The 24518-nt window shown below is 38.4% G+C and overlaps 1 protein-coding gene across 1 annotated transcript in view; it reads right to left on the reverse strand.

Annotated features, from left to right (window-relative positions):
* Window positions 1-752: 752 nt before the first annotated feature.
* Window positions 753-24518, reverse strand: part of RLF (RLF zinc finger) — an 84929-nt gene continuing 61163 nt past the window's right edge. Inside the window, exons 6-8 of the mRNA XM_019429103.2 lie at window positions 23191-23327; window positions 12973-13114; window positions 753-5876 (exon numbers count right to left, since the gene is read on the reverse strand). Coding sequence (XP_019284648.2) covers window positions 1233-5876; window positions 12973-13114; window positions 23191-23327 — 4923 coding nt within the window. The 3' untranslated portion in view covers window positions 753-1232. The remainder of the gene's footprint in view (window positions 5877-12972; window positions 13115-23190; window positions 23328-24518) is intronic.

Genomic DNA, 24518 nt, shown 5'->3' on the forward strand with positions numbered 1-24518 from the left:
TTCCATCCTCTTCCCCAAAATTCATTTCTTCCTTTTGTATTCCAACCTCAACTGGATGCATCACTACTAAATCGGTTTTGCTCAAAACGTTTTTTTCACCATTCAACCCTCTCTTTAAATTTCATCTCCTCTTCCTTGTGCTCCAACTGATAGTATAAACTCTCATCAGGTTTGCCTCAGTTACTTCAACAGTCTTAATATCTACTGTTTCCATTCTCAGCCTCTCAAATCACAATCATTTCAAGACATCTACAAATTGTTATTAATTTAACATTGCAATTAACGTCATGTTATTTTGTTCAAATCCTTTAAAGCCTCTCAGCTGCCTAAGGACTCGAGTCCAAACTCAATAGCATTCATGGTTGGGTCCTTGCCCATCGATCTCTACAGTCATCTCATCCCAGTGCTTCCCTTTCATTGCAGCCTACCACATTCTTTGTAGGTCCCTGGAAACATGACTGCATCCATCTATGCCCTTCATGTTCTCCTTGGTATTCTTTCTATCTGGACAGCTGCCGGGCATCCTCTTTTGGGAGCTATCTTGACCCTCAGAGCTAATTACTCAATTTCAGAATTTTCTCTACACAAAAACTTTATGACAACAGTCATTCAGAAAGAAACTTGATCTGAATGGTTTGGTTAATAAGAAACGAGAAGCTACTGGGGTAAAATATAAGTGCACATTCCAGAAAATGCCCAGTGCAGTTTCAGTTAGTGTATGGTATGAAAACTCATTATGAGTAAACAAGAAATGGGTGAAAAATTGTAATTTATTGAAACTCAACTCAAAAAATATAAGATGCTGTAGTGTACAATATATTACACAAAGCACCCTCAGGTGCACATTCAAGTCAAGTAAGAACTCCATATCCCTTTCCCTAGCCCTCCCACCCTGGGATCTTAGTATTTGTTCCATATACAATCATGCACACTTAATTTGAAAAAGGAAGCCCCAATATATTTTGATGTATTAATTAGCACCAAACAAGAGTACAGTTCCATTTCTTTTTTTAATAAACAAAAACAAAAACAAAAAACCCCAATCAATAAACCAACTGGAGAGCTAATGGACTCAGCCAATACTGCTGACATAGATATTATACATTCATGTAAATACACAGCCTATTCTACCCTAAACAATGGTGTGGCTGGTTCGCAGCCTTTGTTCAAATTGGCAATTGTCCCCATGTTGCAGTGTTGGAGCCAGTCTGTTTCTAAAACAAAATTGCTATTTAGGAACTTCCTACACAAAGCTCATCTGTCTTTTTTGTTGGAAACAAGTCTAAAATTGGTGTGGAAAACTTAGATCTTTCAAGGACAACCACTGGCCGAAGATAATGAAGCTGTTTTAAGGCAAGCTCTCCACAGTCTGTTAATGCTTTGTCCAATACAACCCTCAGGTTTTCCAAGGAAGGAACTGTTGTTGTCTCAGCTACTATCAAAGGTGGGATTGCAGTCAGGTTCTCATGAATTGCAGAGTCACTGGAAGAATGAGGTATGTCAACTTCAGGGTCATTGTCATTCACCATATTATTTGCCATAACACTCCCTGTTAAGTCATTACTGGGTTGTGAAGAATTATTTAATGTTAAGTGCTCCGAAGGTTCCCAATCATCAAAATCGTCTTCTTTCTCTTCACTTTCCTGAATAAATTTCAGAAATGAAGATTCAAATCCCATAGGTTTATAAGTCTTCAAATCAAATGACCTGGGCTGTGGATGTTTCCTAAAATTCTCTTTTGGAACAGGGGTTGAATTTTTTACAGTGTTTTCTTGCCCTGAACTTGGCTGCCCAGTTTCTGAGTCTTTGATCCTTGGTAAAGGCAGCTGGAAACTCGTGAAGTAAGTCCCACTTTCAGTCCCACTAGGATTAGGTATGGAATTTTCTATTTTACAAGGAGGAGGCTGAACTATATTACATTGTTCCAAAGAAGTGGTTTCTGAACTATGGTTACATTTCAAAGTTCCTCTGTAGAGGAGAGTATCTGCATCAAAAACTGGTTTGCTTTCTGTACATCCTTTCTGACCTCCATCCCTTTCGCCTGGATGAAGGGAATCTGTGTTCTGGACAGGCACGCTGTCACCTGGGGAATGGCCGTGCTTTGTGTGCTCTGATTCACAGCTATTTTCTTCTTTCTTTATATAGGGCTCTGCTTCAGAAGGGGGCTCCTCCTTAATTTTGGTACCATACTTCACACAAACGACCAGGTTTTCCATCTGTTGCTCTAAGTAGGCACTACTCATCTGATGGGTGCGTTTATAATGCCTCACTATGCTGCTTTCCAACTTCACCACAGATAAGCATCCTTGAACCATGCAGGGGTACTGTGTGTGCTCAGACTGTTCCACACACATATGGAGGGCTTCAGCTCTTGTTTTAAAACTAATCGGAGCCTTCTTTTCTTTGATTAAACTACATTTTTTAGCCTTAGCATTAAATGATCTCCTGGTAGTCTGATGTTCATGCCCCTGAGTGAGAGCTGTCGGACACACCTTTTCACTCCTCAGTAGCCTTTCATTTGCCACTTTCTGACTTCTAAATAGATCATCGTAATAGTCCTTATGTCGGTAATATACATGTTGAGAATAATTACTGCGATGGGTGAAAATCTGGCCACAGCCATTAAGATCACAATGAATTTCATATTCTGAATGTATTTCTCCTTCAATATTATGCTGTTCCATCAAGTGGTGCTTCAACTTGCTGAATGTATAAAAAACAGCAGGGCACTGAGGCTGGTTACAGGAAAACCTTGCTGCAGATTCAGCTTCAGAAAGCACTTTAGGCTCTTCAATATGATCTAGGTTATGAGAGTCACTACAGTGCTTAGCAAGAGCTTTGGAACACAGGAAGCGTTTGTTACATTCCTTGTATTTGCAAGCAAATATCTTTTTACATTTGACAAGTTCCCTTTTGGTTCTTGCTTTGTCTTTTTCTAAACATAATTGTTCTTTGTTGTACTGATGTACAGTTCTGTAATGACGAATCAAGCCTTTTAGATTAGTGAAGGAGGAGTTGCAAGTTTTATGGATACAATGGAATGGTTTGTGGTACTTATTCAAAATATAGCAGAGGTTTCCTTTAGCAACAGTCCTCCTGCTACCTCTTCCCTCTCGTCCTTCTCGTTCTTCTCTATGGCTACCCATGGGTGATGAAATATCAGATGTTTTACTTTCTGTTTCTTCACAAGACGACTCCAAATCTGTTTCTGAACTGCATTCATCCTTTTTAGAGTGACAGTGTGGCTTCTCAGAGTTACTGCTGGGGTCACCACCAAGTTCTGTAGAGCAATCACCTTTCAATCTGTCTACTGAGCATGGGCCTTCATGATCACATTTTTCATTATCTAGTAGTTTGTGAGTGACTCTGTCACTGCCAATTTGATGTTTATTTTTATAATGAATCCTAAGGTGTGTTTTTCTTGTAAATGACCTTTGGCAAATATGACACTGGAATGGGGAATACCGATGTTGAAACATGGTTAACTGAAGGACTTTTTCTTTTGAGTAATTGTGTTTTTTAAGATAATGCATTAACAAAGCCTCTCTGGTCACAAATTCATATTTGCATCCTTGAAGCTCACAGAAAAAAGGCTTAGCTGCCAACTGTGCAAGGTACTGACTTGGCATATTCTCGTCTTGATTCTGAAAATTAAGGTCGGAGATAGTAGGTGAAACCGACTGAAGAGACTTAGCACCACTGGATGGGTACCCCTGCAACGACCCTGAGAATGATCCATGCGTTATTGAGTTTTTCAAGCTTAAATGTTTCAAGCGTAACAGAAGTTCCAACATGGTATCCTCTGTACACGGCCTCTTAGAAGCACAGATAGAAGCTTCTGAGGAATAACCTTGATATTCTCGTTTGCACTTAGTATGAATATTGTGGTCTAGACCTTCATCTGGGGAGTCACTGTTTGTATCTGAACTGGGTTTAGGTTCTGCATCAAACTTTTCAGTTGCTTGATTGTGTTCATTACCCCCACAGGGAAAGAGATCTTTTGTCTTTATCTTTTTGGGTTTGAAGTGGTACGGATGGACCTTGCGGAGATGCTTTTGCATCCCTCTTGCATTTTTGTACGTGGAACCACAGCCATCAAAACCACAGGTGAACTTAGTCCCATCAAAGCAAACTGCCACATTGGAACATTTCTCTTTTAAATTGGAGGGCACAAAGACTTTCTCATGAGATAATAATATATCCTGCATTTCCGAGTGATCCAGTGTATCAATTAACTCTTCATTCATGGAAGCTGAAGAGCTATGACTTAACTGATCACTAGAATTACTGTCACTGTTTTCTTTCAGATTTTCTGCAGTTTCTATTTGAGAACTAGCTGATCCGGCACAGAAAAGAAGATCCTCGGGTAAATGTGATTTATCAGTTTGGTCAAGTAGATGGGGCTGATCAATACAATCTTGCTTTTCACCCGGTGCAGCCTCCTCAAGTTTCACCGATTTCTTCACATCTCCATTTGAACTTTCAACATTATGCATTGAGAGGTGATCCTGGTATTCAATTTTAGAATAATAGAATTTTTTACAGCCAACAAAGTTGCATGTGTAAGATGCATCCCTAAAGTGTTGTGCTTCATGGTGGTAAAGCTGTCCCAAGTCACTGAAAACAATGTTACAGCCATTTAATTCACATTTATAACGCAGATCATCATGTTTTTGTTTATGGTTAAGTAGTTCATTCACTGATCCGAACCTTGCATAGCAATCTATAGATACACACATATAAGGTTGAGGACCACAATGCACTTGTTCATGCTCCCGCAGGTGAAAAGCAGACATGAAATGTCGTCGACAATAAGTACACTTCTCTCTTCTATTTTTCATATCCAAGTAGTGCTTGGCATTTTCATCATTATTTTGGTGTTCAGCTTTAAGATGCACACTTAAGTATTTAAACTGCTTAAATACTCGGGAACAGTCTGTGCCAGGACATGGGTACAAATCTCTGTCTTGCAGGTGGCAATCTTCTAATTTGCTGAATGTGACATATTCATGAGACTCTCCTTTGGCTTGTTCATCCAATGATTGGTTTTGCTCCAGGGTTGCAGAGGGGCTCTTGGGACAAATTCCCTTCTGAGAGCCTTTCAACAGTAATTTCTTTCTAGAACGGTCCCTTCTGCTTGGTGGCATTTTAACATGCTCCATCACATGAGGAACAAAAATTTCTTTTCTCTTGAATTTTTTAATACAAACTGGACAGGTGTAAACCCCATCTTCCATATGCATCTTAGAATGATGAAGAATCCTGGCCTCTATACATTCCCGCTTACATAACAAACAGAAAAATTTATACTGAAGCCACCTCTGGTATCTTTCAGAAGAACCAATGGGTTTTTTGTCTCTTTTCTCCTTATGCTGATCTGTCAAATCTCTTCTTCTATATTGTTTATCTTCTTTACCTTCCTCATAGTCACTGAGAAATGACTCTAAAACGTCTGTGTCATTAATAGACATTTCATAGCCACTTAGATCATCATCAGAATCTGAGGCCTCTTGTCCTAGCAGTTGGTGGCAGTGTCGTTTTAAAGTTTTCCAGTCCCAAAATTCAGGATCAAAAGGCCAGTGGGCCTTTAAAGCTAGTAAGAGCTCACATCGGAGAGAATTTGGAACTGGTGCATTTTCTTCATCAAATTTTTGATCTGGTTGCAGATACAGTTCTTCCAACATATTAAATCCATCCAAACTAGGTTCAATTAAGAATTCTGTAAGCTGACAGGCTCGTCTGACCTCTAAATCTTCTGGTAAAAGACAAGCAATTGTTTTGCAAACTGATGCCTTCATTTCCTCATCCTCGCTTGATCTGAGTTGAAGAGCTCTGACACATAGTAAAATTGACACTCCGAGACCAGCGTCTTGTGCCTGTAAGACAAACGGGGGTGGGGGGGGGGGAGTTATTACTTTTTCATTATGAAGTATTACCTAACTTTCACTGGTAAGATACATACTTCTCGAACCTTTTAGTGTTCTTAAATTTATCTTTAAACTTTCTTCCTCCAAGTTACATTTAGATCCTTCTCCTTTTTAATTTTTAAAATGATTTATTTTTGAGAAAGAGTGAGAGCGAGCATGAGTGGGGGAGGGGCAGGCAGAGAGAGAGGAAGACACAGAATCCAAAGCAGGCTCCAGGCTCTGAGCAGTCAGCTTAAAAGCCCAACCTGGGGCTAAGACCCACAAGCCTTGAGATGATGATCTGAGTCGAAGATGAACACTTAACCGACTGAGCCACTCAGGTGCTCCAATTCTTTTTGCCTCAACAAGCAAAGAAAGGACTGGATTAGATGTTACAATGTACATTTATAGTGTCCAACTTTACAAGACACTGCCTATTAAAGCACCGTCTAACCCTCAAGGAATTTATTTATATGCCAAATGTATAAATAATAAAGGTACATGAATTCAAAGGAAATCAGGATAAATAAGGTCACTGAAGGATTCAAAAAAAGAATTGTCTTAAGCTGGTTAAGAAGGACAGGGCTTAAATAAATGGGTGAAAAAGGAAACAGCTGTATAAAAGTGAGTCTAAGACTGAATTCGATTTAAGAAATTCAACTGTCATGAACAGCTGAGTGTTTTCAAAATCTCAAGGCTGAAATGATTCTCCCTCTTTTCTCCTAAAAGAATTAGTACTTTATAGCTATAGGTATACTCAATCTCAAGCTTCCCATGGGAAAAACAACAAAAACTTAAAATTCTTTCTATAGTGCCTGGGCACTCGGTTGGGTGTCTGACTCTGGCTCAGGTGATGATCTCACAGTTTGTGAATTCGAGCCCTACGATGGGCTCACTGCTGTCAGAGCAGAGCTTGCTTCAGATCCTCTGCCTCCTCCCCCTCCACCTGCCCCTCCCTGGCTTGAGCTCTCTCTCAAAAATAAGTAAACATTAAAATAAAATAAAAAAAATCAGGAAAAAGATCTGGTCATATATGATACAAGGCATACAAGATGACTTACGTGAGAGGCTGAAATGGAATATGAAAATACTATGAGCAAAGAAAAGTAGGATTGTATGGCAGAGTGGCTTAAAATGCAAAACATAAAAGTTTTTTAAAAGTAATTTCTATGCCTAAAATGGGGCTCAAACTGATGACCCTGAGATCAAGAATTGCATGCTCTATAGACTGAGCCAGCCAGGTGCCCCAATGGCATAGATTTTTGAGTCAGACTTTTACTGCTTTTGAACCCAGCTTCACTGCAGTGACAAGTTCTTAATTCCTAAGCTGTAGCCGCCTCATCTATAAAATGGAAACAGTAGTGGTAACATTAGATTTTCCTCCTAACATTGTTATAAAAATGAAATAAGCAATATAAAGTGATTACTACATTGCTGGCACATAGTTAGTATTCAACAGAATACCATGTAAAATAACAGGATAAACTCTACTCTTCAAATTGATAATCAATTTGTTAAGCAATTATACTGTGTTGAGCATCATACATTCTAAGTTCTAGGAACACAGAGAAACAACTATCATCAATTTACAGAACCCTACCCTTACTACATTTTTTTTATTAAAAAAATGTTTTTTAATGTTTGTTTATTTTTGAGGGGGGGAGGGGCAGAGAGACAGGGAGACAGAATCCAAAGCAGGCTCCAAGCTCTGAGCTGTCAGCACAGAGCCCAACATGGGGCTCAAACCCGTTAACCACAAGATCATGACCTGAGCAGAAGTCAGATGCTTAACTGACTGAGCCACCCAGGCACCCCTGAAACCTTACTACAGTCTAGGCACTACTCCAAATACTATTTTCCCACATTATCCTCATTTTATAGATAAGAAACCAAGGCTCGGAAGGTTAACTGCCCAATGTCACCAGCTAGTGAGCAAAGGAACAAGGATTTAAACTTAAAGCTATCTTTGTGCATAACCTGAGTTCTTAACCAGTTTACAACCTTTAGGAATTCCAAAGCTTGACATGGCTATATCCCATGTGCTCTTCATACACTATGTCTGCCACTCTTTGTTCCAGCTACCTGGTTTAAAATCAATTTAGTCTTATCTTCAAAATTCAGTTCCACATTTCATATCCTATAATTTATTCACTACTCTTTTAACAAGTAACTTCTTGGTATATCTGTTTAGAATGCATAATGGTATAAAGTCTGTTTTTTTGAAAAGTGCTCTTAGTGATTTTGTAGATTTTACCATTTCATCCAGATTGGGCTATTTAAGAAAGAATGGACGGAGCCTGGGTAGCTCAGTTGGTTAAGCATCCGACTCTTGATTTCAGCTCAGGTCATGATCTCACAGTTTGTGGGATCAAGTCCTGCGTCTGGCTCCATGCTGAGGGTGGAGCCTGATTAAGATTCCCTCTCTGTCTCTCTGTCTCCCTCCCTCCCCTGCTAATGCACTTTCTCTCAAAATAAACATAAAAAAAAAAAAAAGAATATTCTTTGCAGTTTATCTCACTCTTCCAAAAAGAATAATAACTTGTTGAGAACCTATGAATTATTTTAAAACTTACCTGACCCTCCAAGACCTCTGTGCTCTGATTTACAAATGATAATCGTATCACATTACGCAATTTGTCAAGATACCCATGGTCCAGTCCTGACTCTGCTGCAACTAAGTTTACAATCTTTACAAGTCATACACCTCTAATTTTCAGCTTCTCTATTACTAAAGAGAAGGAATTAAAATAGACAAAGTCATGTTTTGCAAAACAGTAAGCACTAGATGTTCCACCAAAAAGGGCCATATGGCCAAATAAACCGGATTCAAGTTTCTTGAATGTTGCCCTCTTCTTTAACTTGCACTTCAAAATATAACCTCATCTACCTTCATTCATACTATTTTTAAAGTCTAACAACTCTTGGGGCACCTGGGTGGCTCAGTCGGTTGAGCGCCGACTTCGGCTCAGGTCACGATCTCGCGGTCTGTGAGTTCGAGCCCCGCATCGGGCCCCTGTGCTGACAGCTCAGAGCCCGGAGCCTGTTTCAGATTCTGTGTCTCCCTCTCTCTGACCCTCCCCCATTCATGCTCTGTCTCTCTCTGTCTCAAAAATAAATAAACGTTAAAAAAAAAAAAAAAAAAAAGAACTGTTTAAAGTCTAACAACTCTAAGCACCTTTATTTTTTTAATCAATTAAGTAATTAATTAGAGAGACAGCATGCACGTAAAGGAGTGGGGGAGAGGAGAGAGGGAGAGAGAGAGAATCCCAAGCAGGCTCCACGTACAGCACAGACCCCGATGTGGGGCTCAATCCCATGACCCTGGGATCATGACCTGAGCTGAAATCAAGATCAGACACAACCAACTGAGCCACCCAGATGCCCCTAAGCACCTTTAAATGATCTGGTTTAAGCTCTTCATTTATAGAAAATGGAAGCCCAGAAAATAAAGAGGTACTATCACAAGGCCCTCTCCATTATACACTGTTGCCTTCTGCAAAAGACCTAATGCCCACACAAGCTTTTTAGCATCATTAACCTGTTCCAGCCCAAGGACTAAGTCATTGGTTATAAGCTGTCTCCCAATATCCTTTGCCTCTTCTGCTACAAAAACAGAATGCCTGGTTTCTATCTGGTTACAGAGTAACCTGAAATAATAAATATATCTCCTGTCTCCCTTGCAGCTAGATGGGGCTGTGTGTATTAGAGGGGATGAGGAAAAGGTGTTATCATGGTGTGGTTTGCCTCCCCACCCCCAGTGCCCTGCTATCGGGAATGGACATGATAGCTAGGATTGGAATAGTTAGCTTTTAGAACATGAGACGGAAACTATGTGTTGATGGCAGACAAAAAGGAACCTGGGTTTCTGATACGTGGAACCACTAACAGCAACCTTGGCCTGTCTGCCTGGATTATCTACCTACATGAGAAAAGGAAAAATTTCCACTTTCTTTAGAGCACTACTATTGTGGGATATCTACTACTCGTGGCAGAACTAGATCCTAACTGATACAGGTTAGATCCATCCCTCTTTAAAAACCCAGAGGTGAGTCTCTCAATTTGAAGGGAATTCTCCACTCACTGCCTTCCACCTACCAGTCCACATCTTTTCTAGCCTTTAGGCCAGTTATCATGAATGATTATAGTGGAAAGTACCTGAAATGAGGATTAAAGAGGAATGGGTCTGGTTATGTAGGTGGACAGCAAATTCCTTGGTCTGTGTCAGAAACCCACTTTTTTTTTTTTTTTAAAGTAATCTCTATTTACTTGAACTCACAACTCCAAGAACAAGTCACATGCTCCACCAAGTGAGCCAGCCAAGGGCCTCAGAAACCCACTTTCCCTAGTCCTCTAGCAGCTTTCCCATTTTCTGTGGTTCCTTGAGGTAAGCAGAATTCCAAAATGACCCTCACTTTTGTATAATCTCCTCCATTCAAGGGTAAGTGGATCCTGTAAATATAATTCCTATGATTATGTCATATGGGAAAAAGGACTTTGTGGGTGTAATAAAGGCCCCAAATCAGTTGATCTTAAAACAGGTGGATTACCTAGGTGGGCCTGACCTAATCATTCAAGCCCTCTACATCTAGGTGTCTGGAAATCAGATTTAGAGAAGGTCAGATTCAAATTAGGAGAATTTCTTAAATGTCTCCTGGCTTAAAAATGCAGGTATGGAATGAAGATGGCTTCTAGTAGCTGAAAACAGGCTGCAGCTGGCAGCCAGCAAAAAATGAGGGCTTTAGTCTTACAACTGAAAGGAAGAGAATTCTGTCAACAAGAATGAGCTTAGAAGTGGATTTTCCACAGAGCTTCCAGGTAAGAACACAAGCTGGCAAAAACCTTGATTCCACCTTCTTGATACTCTGAGCAACAAACTTGGCCACACTGTGCTACATTGTGTCCTACAAAACTGAGCTAACAATTGGGTGTTGTTTTAAGTGCTAGGTTTGTGGTAATTTGTTATGCAGCAATAGAAAACTAATACTCTCCTTAAAACTTACAAAATAAAACTTAAAAAAAAATTTTTTTTTTAGTGTTTATTTTTGAGACAGGGAGAGACAGAGCATGAACAGGGGAGGGTCAGAGAGAGAGGGAGACACAGAATCTGAAGCAGGCTCCAGGCTCTGAGCTGTCAGCACGGAGCCCGATGCAGGGCTCGAACTCACGGACCGTGAGATCATGATCTGAGCCGAAGTCGGACACTCAACCGACTGAGCCACCCAGGTGCCCCCAAAATAAAACTTTTTAAAGGCCAATTCTAAAACTAATGAAAAAATGTTTTAATGTTTATTTTTTTTAAATATGAAATTTATTGTCAAATTGGTTTCCATACAACACCCAGTGTTCACCCCAACAGGTGCCCTCCTCAATGCCCATCACCTACTTTCCCCTCCCTCCCACCCCCCATCAACCCTCAGTTTATTCTCAGTTTTTAAGAGTCTCTTATGGTTTGCCTCCTTCCCTCTCTGTAACTTCCCCCCCCTCCCCCTCCCCCATGGTCTTCTGTTAAGTTTCTCAGGATCCAAATAAGAGTGAAAACATATGGTATCTGTCGGTCTCTGTATGACTTATTTCACTTAGCATAACACTCTCCAGTTCCATCCATGTTGCTACAAAAGGCCAGATTTCATTCTTTCTCATTGCCAAGTAGTATTCCATTGTATGTATAAACCACAACTTCTTTATCCATTCATCAATTGATGGACATTTAGGCTCTTTCCATAATGTTTATTTTTGAGAGAGAGAGAGACAGAGACAGAGAGACAGAGTGCAAGTGGGGGAGGGGAAGAGAGAGACTGAGACACAAAATCCGAAGCAGGCTCCAGGCTCTGAGCTGTCAGCACACAGCCCGATGTGGGGCTCGAACTCACGGAATGCGGTATCATGACCTGAGCTGAAGTCGGATGCTTAACCAACTGACCCACCTAGGCGCCCGGCACGTTTATTCATTTTTGAGAGACAGAGACAGAGTGTGAGTCAGGGAGGGGCAGAGAGGGAGACACAGAATCCGGAGTAGGCTCCAGGCTCTGAGCTGGATGTGGGGTGCGAACCCACAGACCATGAGATCGTTACCTGAGCCCGTCAGATGCTTAACCGACTGAGCCACCCAGATGCCCCTAAAACTAATTTTTAAAAATAACACAAGTTCGGTAATTACTTGAACATGTTCTTTCTGTGACAGGAGATACAACTTCATTCACAGTGATTAGAAATAATTATCACCTAACATATCTGACCGTGAATTTACTTTTTAATAACTGTTTTACCTTTTCCTATCTTCACTGGAGAAGACCAGACCAACATATTTCAAATAAAGTATAGGACATAGATGTTTACATTAAAGGAGAAAGGATGTATCAAAGATACAACTGTGCCTTGGCTTTAGTATAAACAATCCTTGGATGTTGTCAAAGAAGTAACCCATGAAACATACCCATGAGCCATTACAGATATGGGTATATGGAGAGCTCAGTCATGAGCAGATACTAAAAACAAAACAAAAACAGGGAACAGTATAAGATTTGTGCTGAATCTCTAAGCTAATAGTCTTCTATATCTATAGGACTCAACTCAAAAAACAAGGCTTTATATATAGCACTTCATTTCATTTTAGGAAATATTTACTTCCTAAAAATATCTAACTTGTTTCCTGTTGTGCACAGATTATAATTTTTGTATAGCTAATTCTGGAACTGTTCTATTATTCCAAACCCTAAAAAATGCATTACTCTATTCTTAAGGAAAATATAGTTATATTTTCTTCATTTTTAATAATTATGTTAATATGCAAACAAACATGCTTGCATAAAATATAGAAAACTGTCCTAGGAAAAGTAGATACAGGGTAGTAGATATAGCCCAGAAATACAATCTTCCCTTCCTCCAGTCACTTTAAATCACTATCTTCCATTAAGAAAACTGTGGATTCTAAAAGGTCAATCTGCAGAAACACCTAGGTACGTCCAATTCCATAATCTCCTCATCTAAAAGGAGTTGTCTGAGAAGTAATCTCCCCACTCATTTCTTCAGTTCTAGGACAATCATCATAAAAAGCAAAATTACTCACTTCTGTTTGTATAACTCTAATCAGGCAAAACAAATGCTGCTGTGTTTTAGCTATGACACCAAACTGACGACAGCGCTCCAAAAAAGTGTCTAAAGATGGGTCAATTCTTCTCTGCAGTTTACTCCAAAAGAGAGTCAATTCCCTATAAAAAGAAAGATTAAGGTCAAACATTTAAAGCAACTGGTATTTGCTTTCCACCTCCCCACCCCACTTTGGTTTGTAAAGATAAATTGATAGTAAACAGAAACTAGAAGAAAAAAAAAAAAAAACTGTCTACATTCCCTATTGGGTCCTCTCAAACTGGTAAAATCGTTAAACTCTATCCTAGTGGGCAGAGATCATGAGACATCCCGACACTGCTAACAAAATGTATACAACTAATAAATATTCTAACAGTACACTTCTCCACTTACCTGGCCCTTTCTAGCTCTAAAACGTCATGAAGCTACTTAGGCATGCATTTTGGAATGTTTAAATATTACTAATACAATTAGCAAAATGGCACTTTTAGAAACAGCTAAAATACAAGAATCTTACAAATATTCATTATGGAAACAAAGAAAGCTTGAAAAGAACAAGTTAATTAAAGGCACTGAATGGGTTAAGAGAAAAAACTTTTTTTTTTAAAGTTTATTTATTTTGAGAGAAAAAGACAGAATGCACGAGCAGGGAGTGGCAGAGACAATCCCAAGTAGGTTTCACGCTGTCAGCACAGAGCCCAACATGAGGCTTGAACTCACCAACCGTGTGAGATCATGACCTGAGCCGAAATCAAGAGTCTGACGCTGAACCGATTGAGCCACCCAGGAGCCCCAAGAGAAAATTCTCAAGGAAAAGCACTAGTAACTCAAAAATGTCCAGGATAAAAATACTAATATGAATGCAAGGGAAGTTACTTAGTAAAACTAAAGAGAATGTTACCACTTTAAAAAAGTGACTCTTTTCTGTACACTGCAATACATACTGTAATTATTTCTTAAACAATTTTCATAAAAAAGTATTATTTTCACAAGCCAGTTTTAGAACACTAATATCTTACTGCTATTAACAGACTATTCTAGGAAGCTGGGTACAAATACAAAGCTTAACAAATGATCATACCCCAACAGATTGAAAATAAACATATTTAACAGAACTTATTTTATTATACTTTATTTAATTTAATTAATTAATTAATTTAGAGAGCATGTGTGTGAGCAGGAGAGGGGCAGAGGAAGACAGATAATCTCAAGCAGGCTCTGTGTTCAGCACAAAGCCCAATGCAGGGCTTGATCCCATGACCCTGATATCATGACCTCAACTGAAATCAAGAGTTAGTTGTTCAACCAACTGATCCACCCAGGCACCCCTATTGTATTTTTAAAGAAGTAACTAGGATTCTCATATGGTGAAATTCTTACATATATACAAAACTTGCCTCAAAGATCTAAATGAATATACTCCTTAAAAGATACATGATTAAAGCTTTTAATATTTAATGATGACAAATTTGAGCTATGATAAATAAAATTAACTTAAAATGTCTTTAAGTGTTTGTCTTTGGTGACTAGTGTTGCTTTCCTAACCAGGAAAAGTAAAAAATTGAGACAGGTCAGCTTTGAAAATAGCTACTGGTTAGGCAAGTAATTGGGGTGACTGTTCATTTTCTTAACTCACAAGATTGCTGGGCACCTGGATGGCTCAGTCAGTTAAGTATCCGACTCTTGGTTTCGGCTCAGGTCATATATGATCTCATGGTTCCTGAGTTTGAGCCCTGCATCAGGAATATCTACTATCTAAAATACGTCAACTAGCTATTAGTTTAAAGTTAGGCAAATCTGATAAAGTGGTAAGAGGCAAGTTGAGTATTAAAGCCTCTTAAATAATTTTTTTTTAAGTTTATCTATTTATTTTGAGGGAGAGAGAGAGAGAGAGAGAGAAAGAGAAGGAGTGCAGGAGGGGCAGAGAGAGAATCTCAAGCAGGCTCTGTACTACCAGCACAAAGCCCAATGCAGGGCTTGAACTCACGAACCGTGAGATCATGACCTGAGCTGAAACCAAAAGTTGGCCACTTAACCGGTGAGCCACTCAGGAGCCCCTCAAATAACTTTTAAAATATGTATCAGAATGTCTATGGCCCGATTTACTCCAAATTAAATATTTCAAGCTATAGTTATTTTAATTCCAAATAACCATGATCAAAAAAGGGTATTTTGTTTTTAAACATACTTACACAATTATGATCCAACAATTTAAAACTACCACTCATTAACCAACCAAATATACAAATTTGCCTGAAAGCAAAACCACCAGCTCATGAAAATGCTACCATGTCATCCATTCAAATCTGTACACTGGAAAACGGAAACCACCAAAAAAATAGTAACTCAGAACCTGTTGGATCATACGTGCACTGGGACGAATATCAATTACTATAATGGTACGATTTTTTTAAATGGACAACCATTAAAGAATATACTGAAAATGATTCCACTGTATAGATGCTTCCAATTAGCACACTGCCTACTTCAAGTCAACAAATTATATACAAATTCATAAAAACTGGCAAGGAAATTTAGTTCTATTAATGGTAGGAAACATACTTCAGCAGAGATCTACCTACCATGCAAGAACTTTAAACTACACTGGGTTTCTGCATATCAGGAAGCCCAAAGTCCAGTCAGTATGTCACACGGTTATCTAGAATTCAGGCATTGTGGAAATGAGTCAAAGAAAACTTTGTGGCATTAAGGGATGACCATCTTTAAAGGTGGCTCCTGCAGATACAGTATGTGATTCTCATGACCACTTTTTACTTTCAACAAAATTCGGTTAAATAAAACATATATGGATATGTGGTCTTCGTCAGGTACTAAGGACAACACACACATTGACCCTGGCATATCACAGTCTAGCCTGGGAGAGAACAGGCATGAGATTACATCAAAGAAACACAAATGTACAAGATTTTTTTATACATATATTTTGAGAGAGAGAGCATGTAAGCGAGTGCAGTGGGGAGGGGCAGAGAGAGAGGGACAGAGGATTGGAAGAGGGCTCTTTCTGACAGCAGCGAGCAGGTGGGGCTCAAACTCACGAACCATGAGATCATGACTTGAGCTGAAGTCAGATGTACAACTGACTGAGCCACCCAGGTGCCCCAACATACATTAAACTCAGATCTAAGAAAGCAAAGGTCAACCTATCAAATACTTGCTGAAAGCTTTGTGTGGAGGTTTAAGGCTCACCTGTATGAACTTTATTTGTTTAAATGTTTATTTACTTTTGAGAGAGAGAGGCACCCCTGTATGACCTTTAATTTTTTTTATATTTATTTTTGAGACACAGCATTAGCGAGGGAGGGGCAGAGAGAGAGAGAGGGAGAAACAAAATCCGAAGCAGGCTCCAGTCTCCAAGCTGTCAGCACAGAGCCCAACGCAGGGCTCGAACTCACAAACCTTGAGATCATGACCTGAGCCTAAGTCAAACGTTTAACTGATTGAGCTACCCAGGTGCCCCATGAATTTTATTTTAATGTTTTTAATGTTTATTTTTGAGAGAGAGAGAAGAGAGAAAGAGAGAGACTACAAGAAGGAGAGGGACAGAGAGCGAGAGAGACAGAGGGGGAGACACAGAATCGGAAGCAGGATCCAGACTCTGAGCTGTCGGTAGAGCTCGACGAGGGGCTCGAACCCACGTACCATGAGATCATGACCTGAGCCAAAGTCGGACGCTTATCCAACTGAGATCTCCAGGCACCCTGAACTTTATTTTAAAAGCAGCAGTAGTAATTACACATCTATACGTACACTGTCCCATTCAAAAATGGTTATCTTTCTTATTTGCTTGGCTACTCTAATGGTATTATCACTGCAGACATCTATAGGAAACTCATTCCTCCAGCACATCTTTGATTTTTGCAGAGCCAAAATTCTTTTGGGGCCATGGTTAATTAATAAGCTGAGTAATATACCTTTTGAGATCAAGCATATGTACGGTGGCTGATTTAAAGTAATAGGATATATTTTATTGTGGTTTGTAAGTATCTCTAAAGGAAATTTCTAAGAAAATTAAAAAAAAAAAACTGTTTTGGGTAATAGTTACATAGTTAACACTTCAAATACTATCTTCTGTGATGACCACATTCAAGAATGATACTTCCGATAAATAAATTCTAGTATATGTGTTTAAAAATAAGTGACTGCTTTTATCAGATTCCAACTTTGTCACATGTTTTACAGAATTCCTAAGTTTCAAATATCCCACTCCAATATCCCATTAGCAAAACAAACACACACCTATGAAAACAACAGAAGGGGTTAAAAAAAAAAAAGATTCCAAATTTCAAAATTTTAGATTCTATTTCTCTTTAAACTGCTTGGAAGAAGCTTACTTTTACCCAAGTGTGAAGTGACTAAATATTTTCTTTCCTTTACTCATTCTAGCTCCTCAGGAGGCCAACAAGAGGGAAATCCTTGTTAATCCCTTCCTGCTGCGTGGAGCAGCATTAATCCTACAGCTGCTAACATCCTTGGAAGGGCTAATGTGGCAGAGTAAAGAAAGGAAGAATAAAGCTATAGGTCACTCTAGAAGGGAAGCTCTATTAGGAATATTAAAAGAACCGTGTGATTATAGTTTTAAAATTACTTTATAATCAAGAAAAATCTGAAATGACCTAAACTTACTCCTCGAGGAGCTAGAAAAAGAAAAAAGCCCAAAGCCAACAGAAGGAAGGAAATGAAAAAGATTAGAGGAGAAATAAGTGAAATAAAACTAAAGAAACCAGGAGGTGGTTCTTTAAAAAATGCAACAAAATAGATAAACCTTTAGCCAGAATCATGAGAAAAAAAAGGAGGATGCAAATAAATCAGAAATAAAAGAGGAAAAATAACAACCTACACCACAGAAATACAAAGGATTATACAAGATTATGAAAAATTGTACGTCAACAAACTTGATAACCTGGAAGAAATGGATAAATTCCTAGAAACATATAACCTTCTAAACTGAATCAGAAAGAAATAAGAGCATTTGAACAGACCAACTACTAGCAGTGAAGTTGAATCAGAAATCAAAAAATTCCCAACTAACAAAAGTCCAGGACTAAATGGCTTCACAGGTGAATTCTGTCAAACATTTAAAGAACAGTTAACACCTATTCTTCTCAAACTATTTCAAAAAAAAAAAAAAAAAAAAAAAAGAGGAAGGAAAGATTACAAATCCATTCTACAAGGTCGGCATTACCCTGCTTCCAAAACCAGGTAGACACTACACAAAAAGAAAACTATAAGCGAATATCTGATGAACATAGATGCAAATATCCTCAACAAAATATTAGCAAACCAAATCCAACAATACTTACAAAAATTAGTCACCATGATCAAGTGTGATTTATTCCAAGGATGCAACGTGATTCACTATTCACAAATCAATCAATATGATAGGTCACATTAACAAGAGAAGGATAAAAACCATGTAATCATCTCAACAGAAGCAGAAAAAGCATCTGACAAAGTACTACATCCACTCATGATAAAAACTTTTCAACGAAGTAGGTTTAGCAGGAACACACCTCAACATTAATTAAGGCCATATATGACAAACCTACAGCAAACATCATACTCAACGGTGAAAATCAGAGCTTTTCCTCTAAGTTCAGGAAGAAGACAGGGATGTCCACTCTTACCATTTTCATTCAACATAGTTTGGACATCCTAGTCACAGCAGTCAGATAACAAAAAGAAATAACAGCATCCAAATTGGTACGGAAGAAGTAAAATTTTCACTATTTATAGATGACCTGATACTATATACAGAAACCCTGAAGACTCTACCAAAAAACGACTAGAACTGATACATGAATTCAATAAAGTCACAGGATACAAAATTAATATACAGAAATCTGTTGCATTTCTATTTTTTTTAAATGTTTACTAATTTAGAGAGAGAGAGAGAGTGAGTAAGCGCATGCATGCATGCACGCACAAGTGGGGGGGGGGGGTGGGGGGGGGAGAGGGAGAAAATTCCAAGCAGGCTCCTGACTGTCAGCACAGAGCTCGAAGCAAGGCTTGATCTCACGCCAACATGAGTTCATGACCTGAGCCAAAATCAAGAATCCGAAGCTTAACCGACTGAGCCAGGCACCCCCTGTTGCATTTCTATATACTAATAAAGTAGCAAAATAAAAATTAAGAAAATAGTCCCATTTACAATTACACTGAAAAGAATAAAATTCCTAGGAATAAACTAAACCAGGAAGTGAAAGACTTGTACTCTGAAAGCTGTAAAACACGGGTAAAAGAAACTGAAGATGACACAATGGAAAGATTCCATGCTCATGGATTGGGAAAACCAATTATTATTAAATTGTCCACACTACCCAAAGCAATCTACACATTCAATGCAATCCCTATTAAAATACCAACAGCTTTTCACAGAACTAGAACAATAATCCTAAAATTTACATGGAATGAAAAGAGACCTCAAATAGCCACGGACGCCTGGGTGGCTCAGTCGGCTAAGCATCTGACTTCAGCTCAGGTCATGATCTCAAGGTTCCGGAGTTTGAGCCCCACACAGGGCTCTGGAGCCTGCTTTGGATTCTGTGTCTCCCTCTCTCTCTGCCTCTCCCCTGCTTGTGTTCGCCTGCTCTCTCAATCTAATAAACAAACAAACAAACATTAAAAAAAAAAAAAAAAAAAAAAAGACCTCAAAATAGCAATCTTGACAAAGAAGAACAAAGCTGGAGGTATCACAACCCCAGATTTCAAGATATACTACAAAACTACAGTAATCAAAACAGTATGGTACTGGCACAAAAACCGACACACAGATCAATGGAACAGAAGAAAGAAGCTGGAAATAAACCCACACTTTTATGGTCATTATATGACAAAGGAATATACAAGAATATACAACAGGAAGACAAGCTCTTCAACAAATGCTGTTGGGAAAACAAGGCAGCTACATGCAAAAGAATGAAGTTAGACCACTTTCTTAGACCATACACAAAAATAAATTCAAAATTGAGAAAGACCAAAATGTGAGACGTGAAGCCATAAAATTCCTAGAAGTAAACACAGGCAGTAATCACTTCAATATCAGCCATGGAAACATTTTTCTAGATAGGTCTCTTTTGGCAAGGGAAACAAAAGCAAAATTAAACTACTGAGACTACACCAAAATACAAAGCTTTCACACAGCAAAGGAAACCATCAACAAAACAAAAAGACAAACTACTGAATGAAAGAAGATATTGGTAAATGATATATCTGAAAAGGGGTTAATATCCAAAAATATACAAAGAAATTACACAATGGAACACACCCAAAAGCAAATAATCCAATTTATTTATTTTTATTTTTTTATTTTATTTTTTTAACGTTTATTTATTTTTGAGACAGAGAGAGACAGAGCATGAATGGGCGAGGGCCAGAGAGAGGGAGACACAGAATCTGAAACAGGCTCCAGGCTCTGAGCTGTCAGCACAGAGCCCGACGCGGGGCTTGAACTCACGGACCGCGAGATCATGACCTGAGCCGAAGTCGGCGGCTTAACCAACTGAGCCACCCAGGCGCCCCCAAATAATCCAATTTAAAAACGGGCAGAGGACACAGGCATTTTTCCAAAGATGACACACAGATAACCAAACAAACACATGAAAAGATGTTCAACATCACTAATCACCAGGGAAATGCAAATCAAAACCACAATAAGATATCACGGCACACCTGTCAGAATGGCCAAAACAAAAAACACAAGAAATAAAAAGTATTGGCCAGGATTTAGAGAAAAAGGAATCCTCATGCAACACTGGTGGGAATGCAGGCTGGTGCAACCACTGTGGACAACAGTATGGAGGTTCCTCAAAAAATTAAAAATAGAGGGGCGCCTGGGTGGCTCAGTCGGTTGGGCGGCCGACTTCGGCTCAGGTCGTGATCTCGTGGTCCGTGAGTTCGGGCCCCGCGTCGGGCTCTGTGCTGACAGCTCAGAGCCTGGAGCCTGTTTCAGATTCTGTGTCTCCTCTCTCTGACCCTCCCCCGTTCATGCTCTGTCTCTCTCTGTCTCAAAAATAAATAAACGTTAAAAAAAAAATTAAAAATAGAATTACCATATGATCCAGTAGTTCCACTACTGGGTATTTACCCAAAAAACACAAAAACACTAATTCGAAAAGATATATGCACCCCTACATTTACTGTAGCATTATTTACAATAGCCAAGATACAGAGGCAGCCCAAGTGTCTATCAACAGATGAAAGGTTAAAGATGATGTGGTATATATATACAATGGAATTTACTCTGCCATAAAAAAGATCTTGCTATTTGCAATGACATGGATGCATCTAGAGGGTACAATGCTAAGTGAAATAGTCAGAGAAAGACAAATACCATATGATTTAAAACATATGCAGAATTTAAGAAACAAAATAAATGAACAAAGAAAAAAGAGACAAATGAAAATATACTCATTATATAAGGACAAACTGGTTGTCACCAGAGGGGAGATGGATGAAATAGGTGAAGGAGATTAAGAGTACACTTATTGTGATGAACACTGAATAATGTATAGAATTGTTGCATCATTATACTGTACATCTAAAACTTAAAAAAAATCCAAAAAAACCCCCATAACCCTCTGTAATGTATAACACATCTCATATGTGATTTAGTGTATTTCTTTGCCCTGAAAATCTAGCTATCACTAGCAGATATTTTTTTCATTGTAGGCAAAGAAATTAACTGTAACAAGATAAATTGGGGTTTGTTCCTCAAGTAAATACATCTGTTTTACTGAGGCTAAAATCTCTAATCTCTAATGCATGGGGGGGGGGGCCTCTTCTACTTAATTTAATGATCAAAACCCTCACTGCTACTTAATTCTTTTCATTTTTAGCACTGCTTTTTTGGTTTCCTAACAAAATGCCCATAGTGATTATTACAAAATATATTTAACTCCCTGTTCCACTATCTCCCTTCTCACAGGAGATATAACTCTGGCATAGTGGACTCAGTGGTAGAAGACTGCCACCTGCATTCTGGCCCTGCACCAAGAAAACCACCACAGGAGAAGAAAAGCACTGGATTAGGAGTCAAAAACCCTGGATGTGAATCTCAGCTCTATCACTTTAGCCTTAAGACCCTGGGCAATCACAAGACTTCTCTGATTCCTCTGGTCATCCACTGCCTCATCTGCACAATGATAATTATGAGGATTATTATGAGATAATTTATAGCACGCAAATAATATTTCTATCTAAAATAGTAAACAGGAAGAAATATAGTAGCATACAATGTTAATAATAAAACTACAAATACACATAGATGCTCCAAAAGGAGATCAATGAAGGCTAAAGCACACGAAGGGCTTTACTGGGTTTTCCTACAATCAAAATGTTCGTTTCCAACTTCAAGCCATCCTTAGGTTCTAAATCTCTCCATGTTCCTCTAATCAAGATCATGCAAATCCAATCCATTCTTTGAATTAAAGCTCTGATATTACCTCTCCCTTGACACCTTTCTTAAACAGTGAGCACCTTCCACTAATATCCTATGGCATTATCCCTATCACTAATCTGATACTTACTGGCAGTCTTACATTCTAGAATTCTCCTGTGTATCAAGTCTGTCCTTTTGGCCTAAACAGATTCTGCACAGTTGGAATGAAAGAACCGTAGGTTACACTTACTGTTCTCTTTTTAGCACCTAAGTACTCTGTAGGCAAACAAGATATAAACTGAATTAAAACCAAATTAATATAATTCTGCTATATAGTACCAAAGTTTCAAAAGAGATTACCTATTCAAATGGATTTCCTTCTCTAGTGCAAGACTGACCTAGAAACCTAGATAATTAATGGGTTTCCAAATAAGAGGGGAAAACGACTACCAAAAGATATAGTAAGTGTAAAGGAAAATGACCTAACACCAATTTGTCTCATGTTGCCATAATTTTATTTCCAAAGAAGACCTATATTAAAGTTAACAGACAATCCTCTATATAAGATGATCAAGAGGACCTCAAATTCTTTACCCTCTCTTTATTTCTGGACTCTTCTGGAAAAGATTAAACCAGTAACATTTTTTATTAAGTGGTTTAGCTTCTAAGCAAGATGTAATTCACATGTCATCAATTAATTTGCTTAGGCTTTAAATTTGAAAGAAGCCAATGTTTTACATAAACTCTAAATGCCATACTATGTACTAAACAAATAAAGTGAAAAAAAGTAAATATACTTACCAAGAACAATATACACTTGCAGTTTGGAGCTGCTGAGTGAGGTAAGTCGTACAAAGAACAAATGCCGTATTATCCTGACCCTCGGATTCCAGATTACATATGATGTCTAGTATTTCCTTACAGTCGACCTTTGCAATCTATCAAAAATGAGAAGATGGAGTCAAAATAAAAATGGTGACTTTCCTGTATATTTTGCTATGTAACAAGAAGCCTCTTTTAAGGTTTTCTATCTTTGACAATTCATGAGGCAATTAGAGGGACACAATTTCCTTCTATTAACTTATGACTGAATCTCCTGGACTATATCATATTAGAAAATATTAAAGAGAAGTGAATAGACTGAAGTTCCACTGCAGTCCCAACACAGACAAAAGCATTTTTGTACAGTTAAATTATTCATGAACTTTGCTACCATATAAATAAGTCAAATTATGCATAATAACTTCAGATTATTTTCACTTAAAGTATAATTTATTTTGTTTTTTCTTTCTTTATTTCCTTGACAGTTTTATTCAAGTCACTCTAGTTACAGATAGGAAAACACAAGGCTTATCCTCACAGCCAGTAGGGCTAAACGAGGCCAGTTGAGAAACTTGTATCACTTTCTCAGAGTTAAGGAGAAAAAATAATACTTGGTATAAGTGCGTTCAAACAACTAAAACACTCAGAAATACATCTTTTTCATTAACACTATTTTTTTTAAGGATTCAATTTTTTTAAAGCAATCTCTACACCGAATGTGAGGCTCAAACCCTCAACCCCAAGGTCAAGAGTCACATGCAGTACCAAATGAGCCAGCCAGGTGCCCCTCATTGACACCAATTATAGAAATCTTAAAACCACCTCTGGGCAAATCAGAATTTTCTGGGGCTCTTTTTACATACTAATGAAACAAGAGATTAAGACCTCTAAAGAGATCCTTTCTCAACTCTATCACTTCCCTGTCTTAACAAAGAATATGATTAATCTCTTTCTCATATGTCAGCCTTATAAATGTGAATTATACCAGACACCAAATGTACAAAACAGTGATAAATTTCAGGATAAATGAAGTGAATATCAGGGTGAATGAGGTACAAAAGAGTTTAGTTCATCTTTTCCAAAGTGCTATTCAGTTCCAACAGGTGGTCGAAACATCTAATTTTAGTCATACCCTCAAGTAGGCACAGAAAGACTTTTTTCAAAGCTTAGCTCACATGCTATTTTCTCATACAATCCTTTCACTTCTAAGACTAGGTCAGAATCTCCAACAAAAACTCGATTCTCATCCATTGAAAACAAAAAACAACTCCTCCAAAAGTCAACTGTACTTCAATTAAAAAACACCC

This window comes from Panthera pardus, unplaced genomic scaffold (assembly GCF_024362965.1).
Source record: "Panthera pardus isolate Hobbes unplaced genomic scaffold, ASM2436296v1 HiC_scaffold_11, whole genome shotgun sequence".
In the NCBI taxonomy this organism is placed as follows: Eukaryota; Metazoa; Chordata; class Mammalia; order Carnivora; family Felidae; genus Panthera; species Panthera pardus.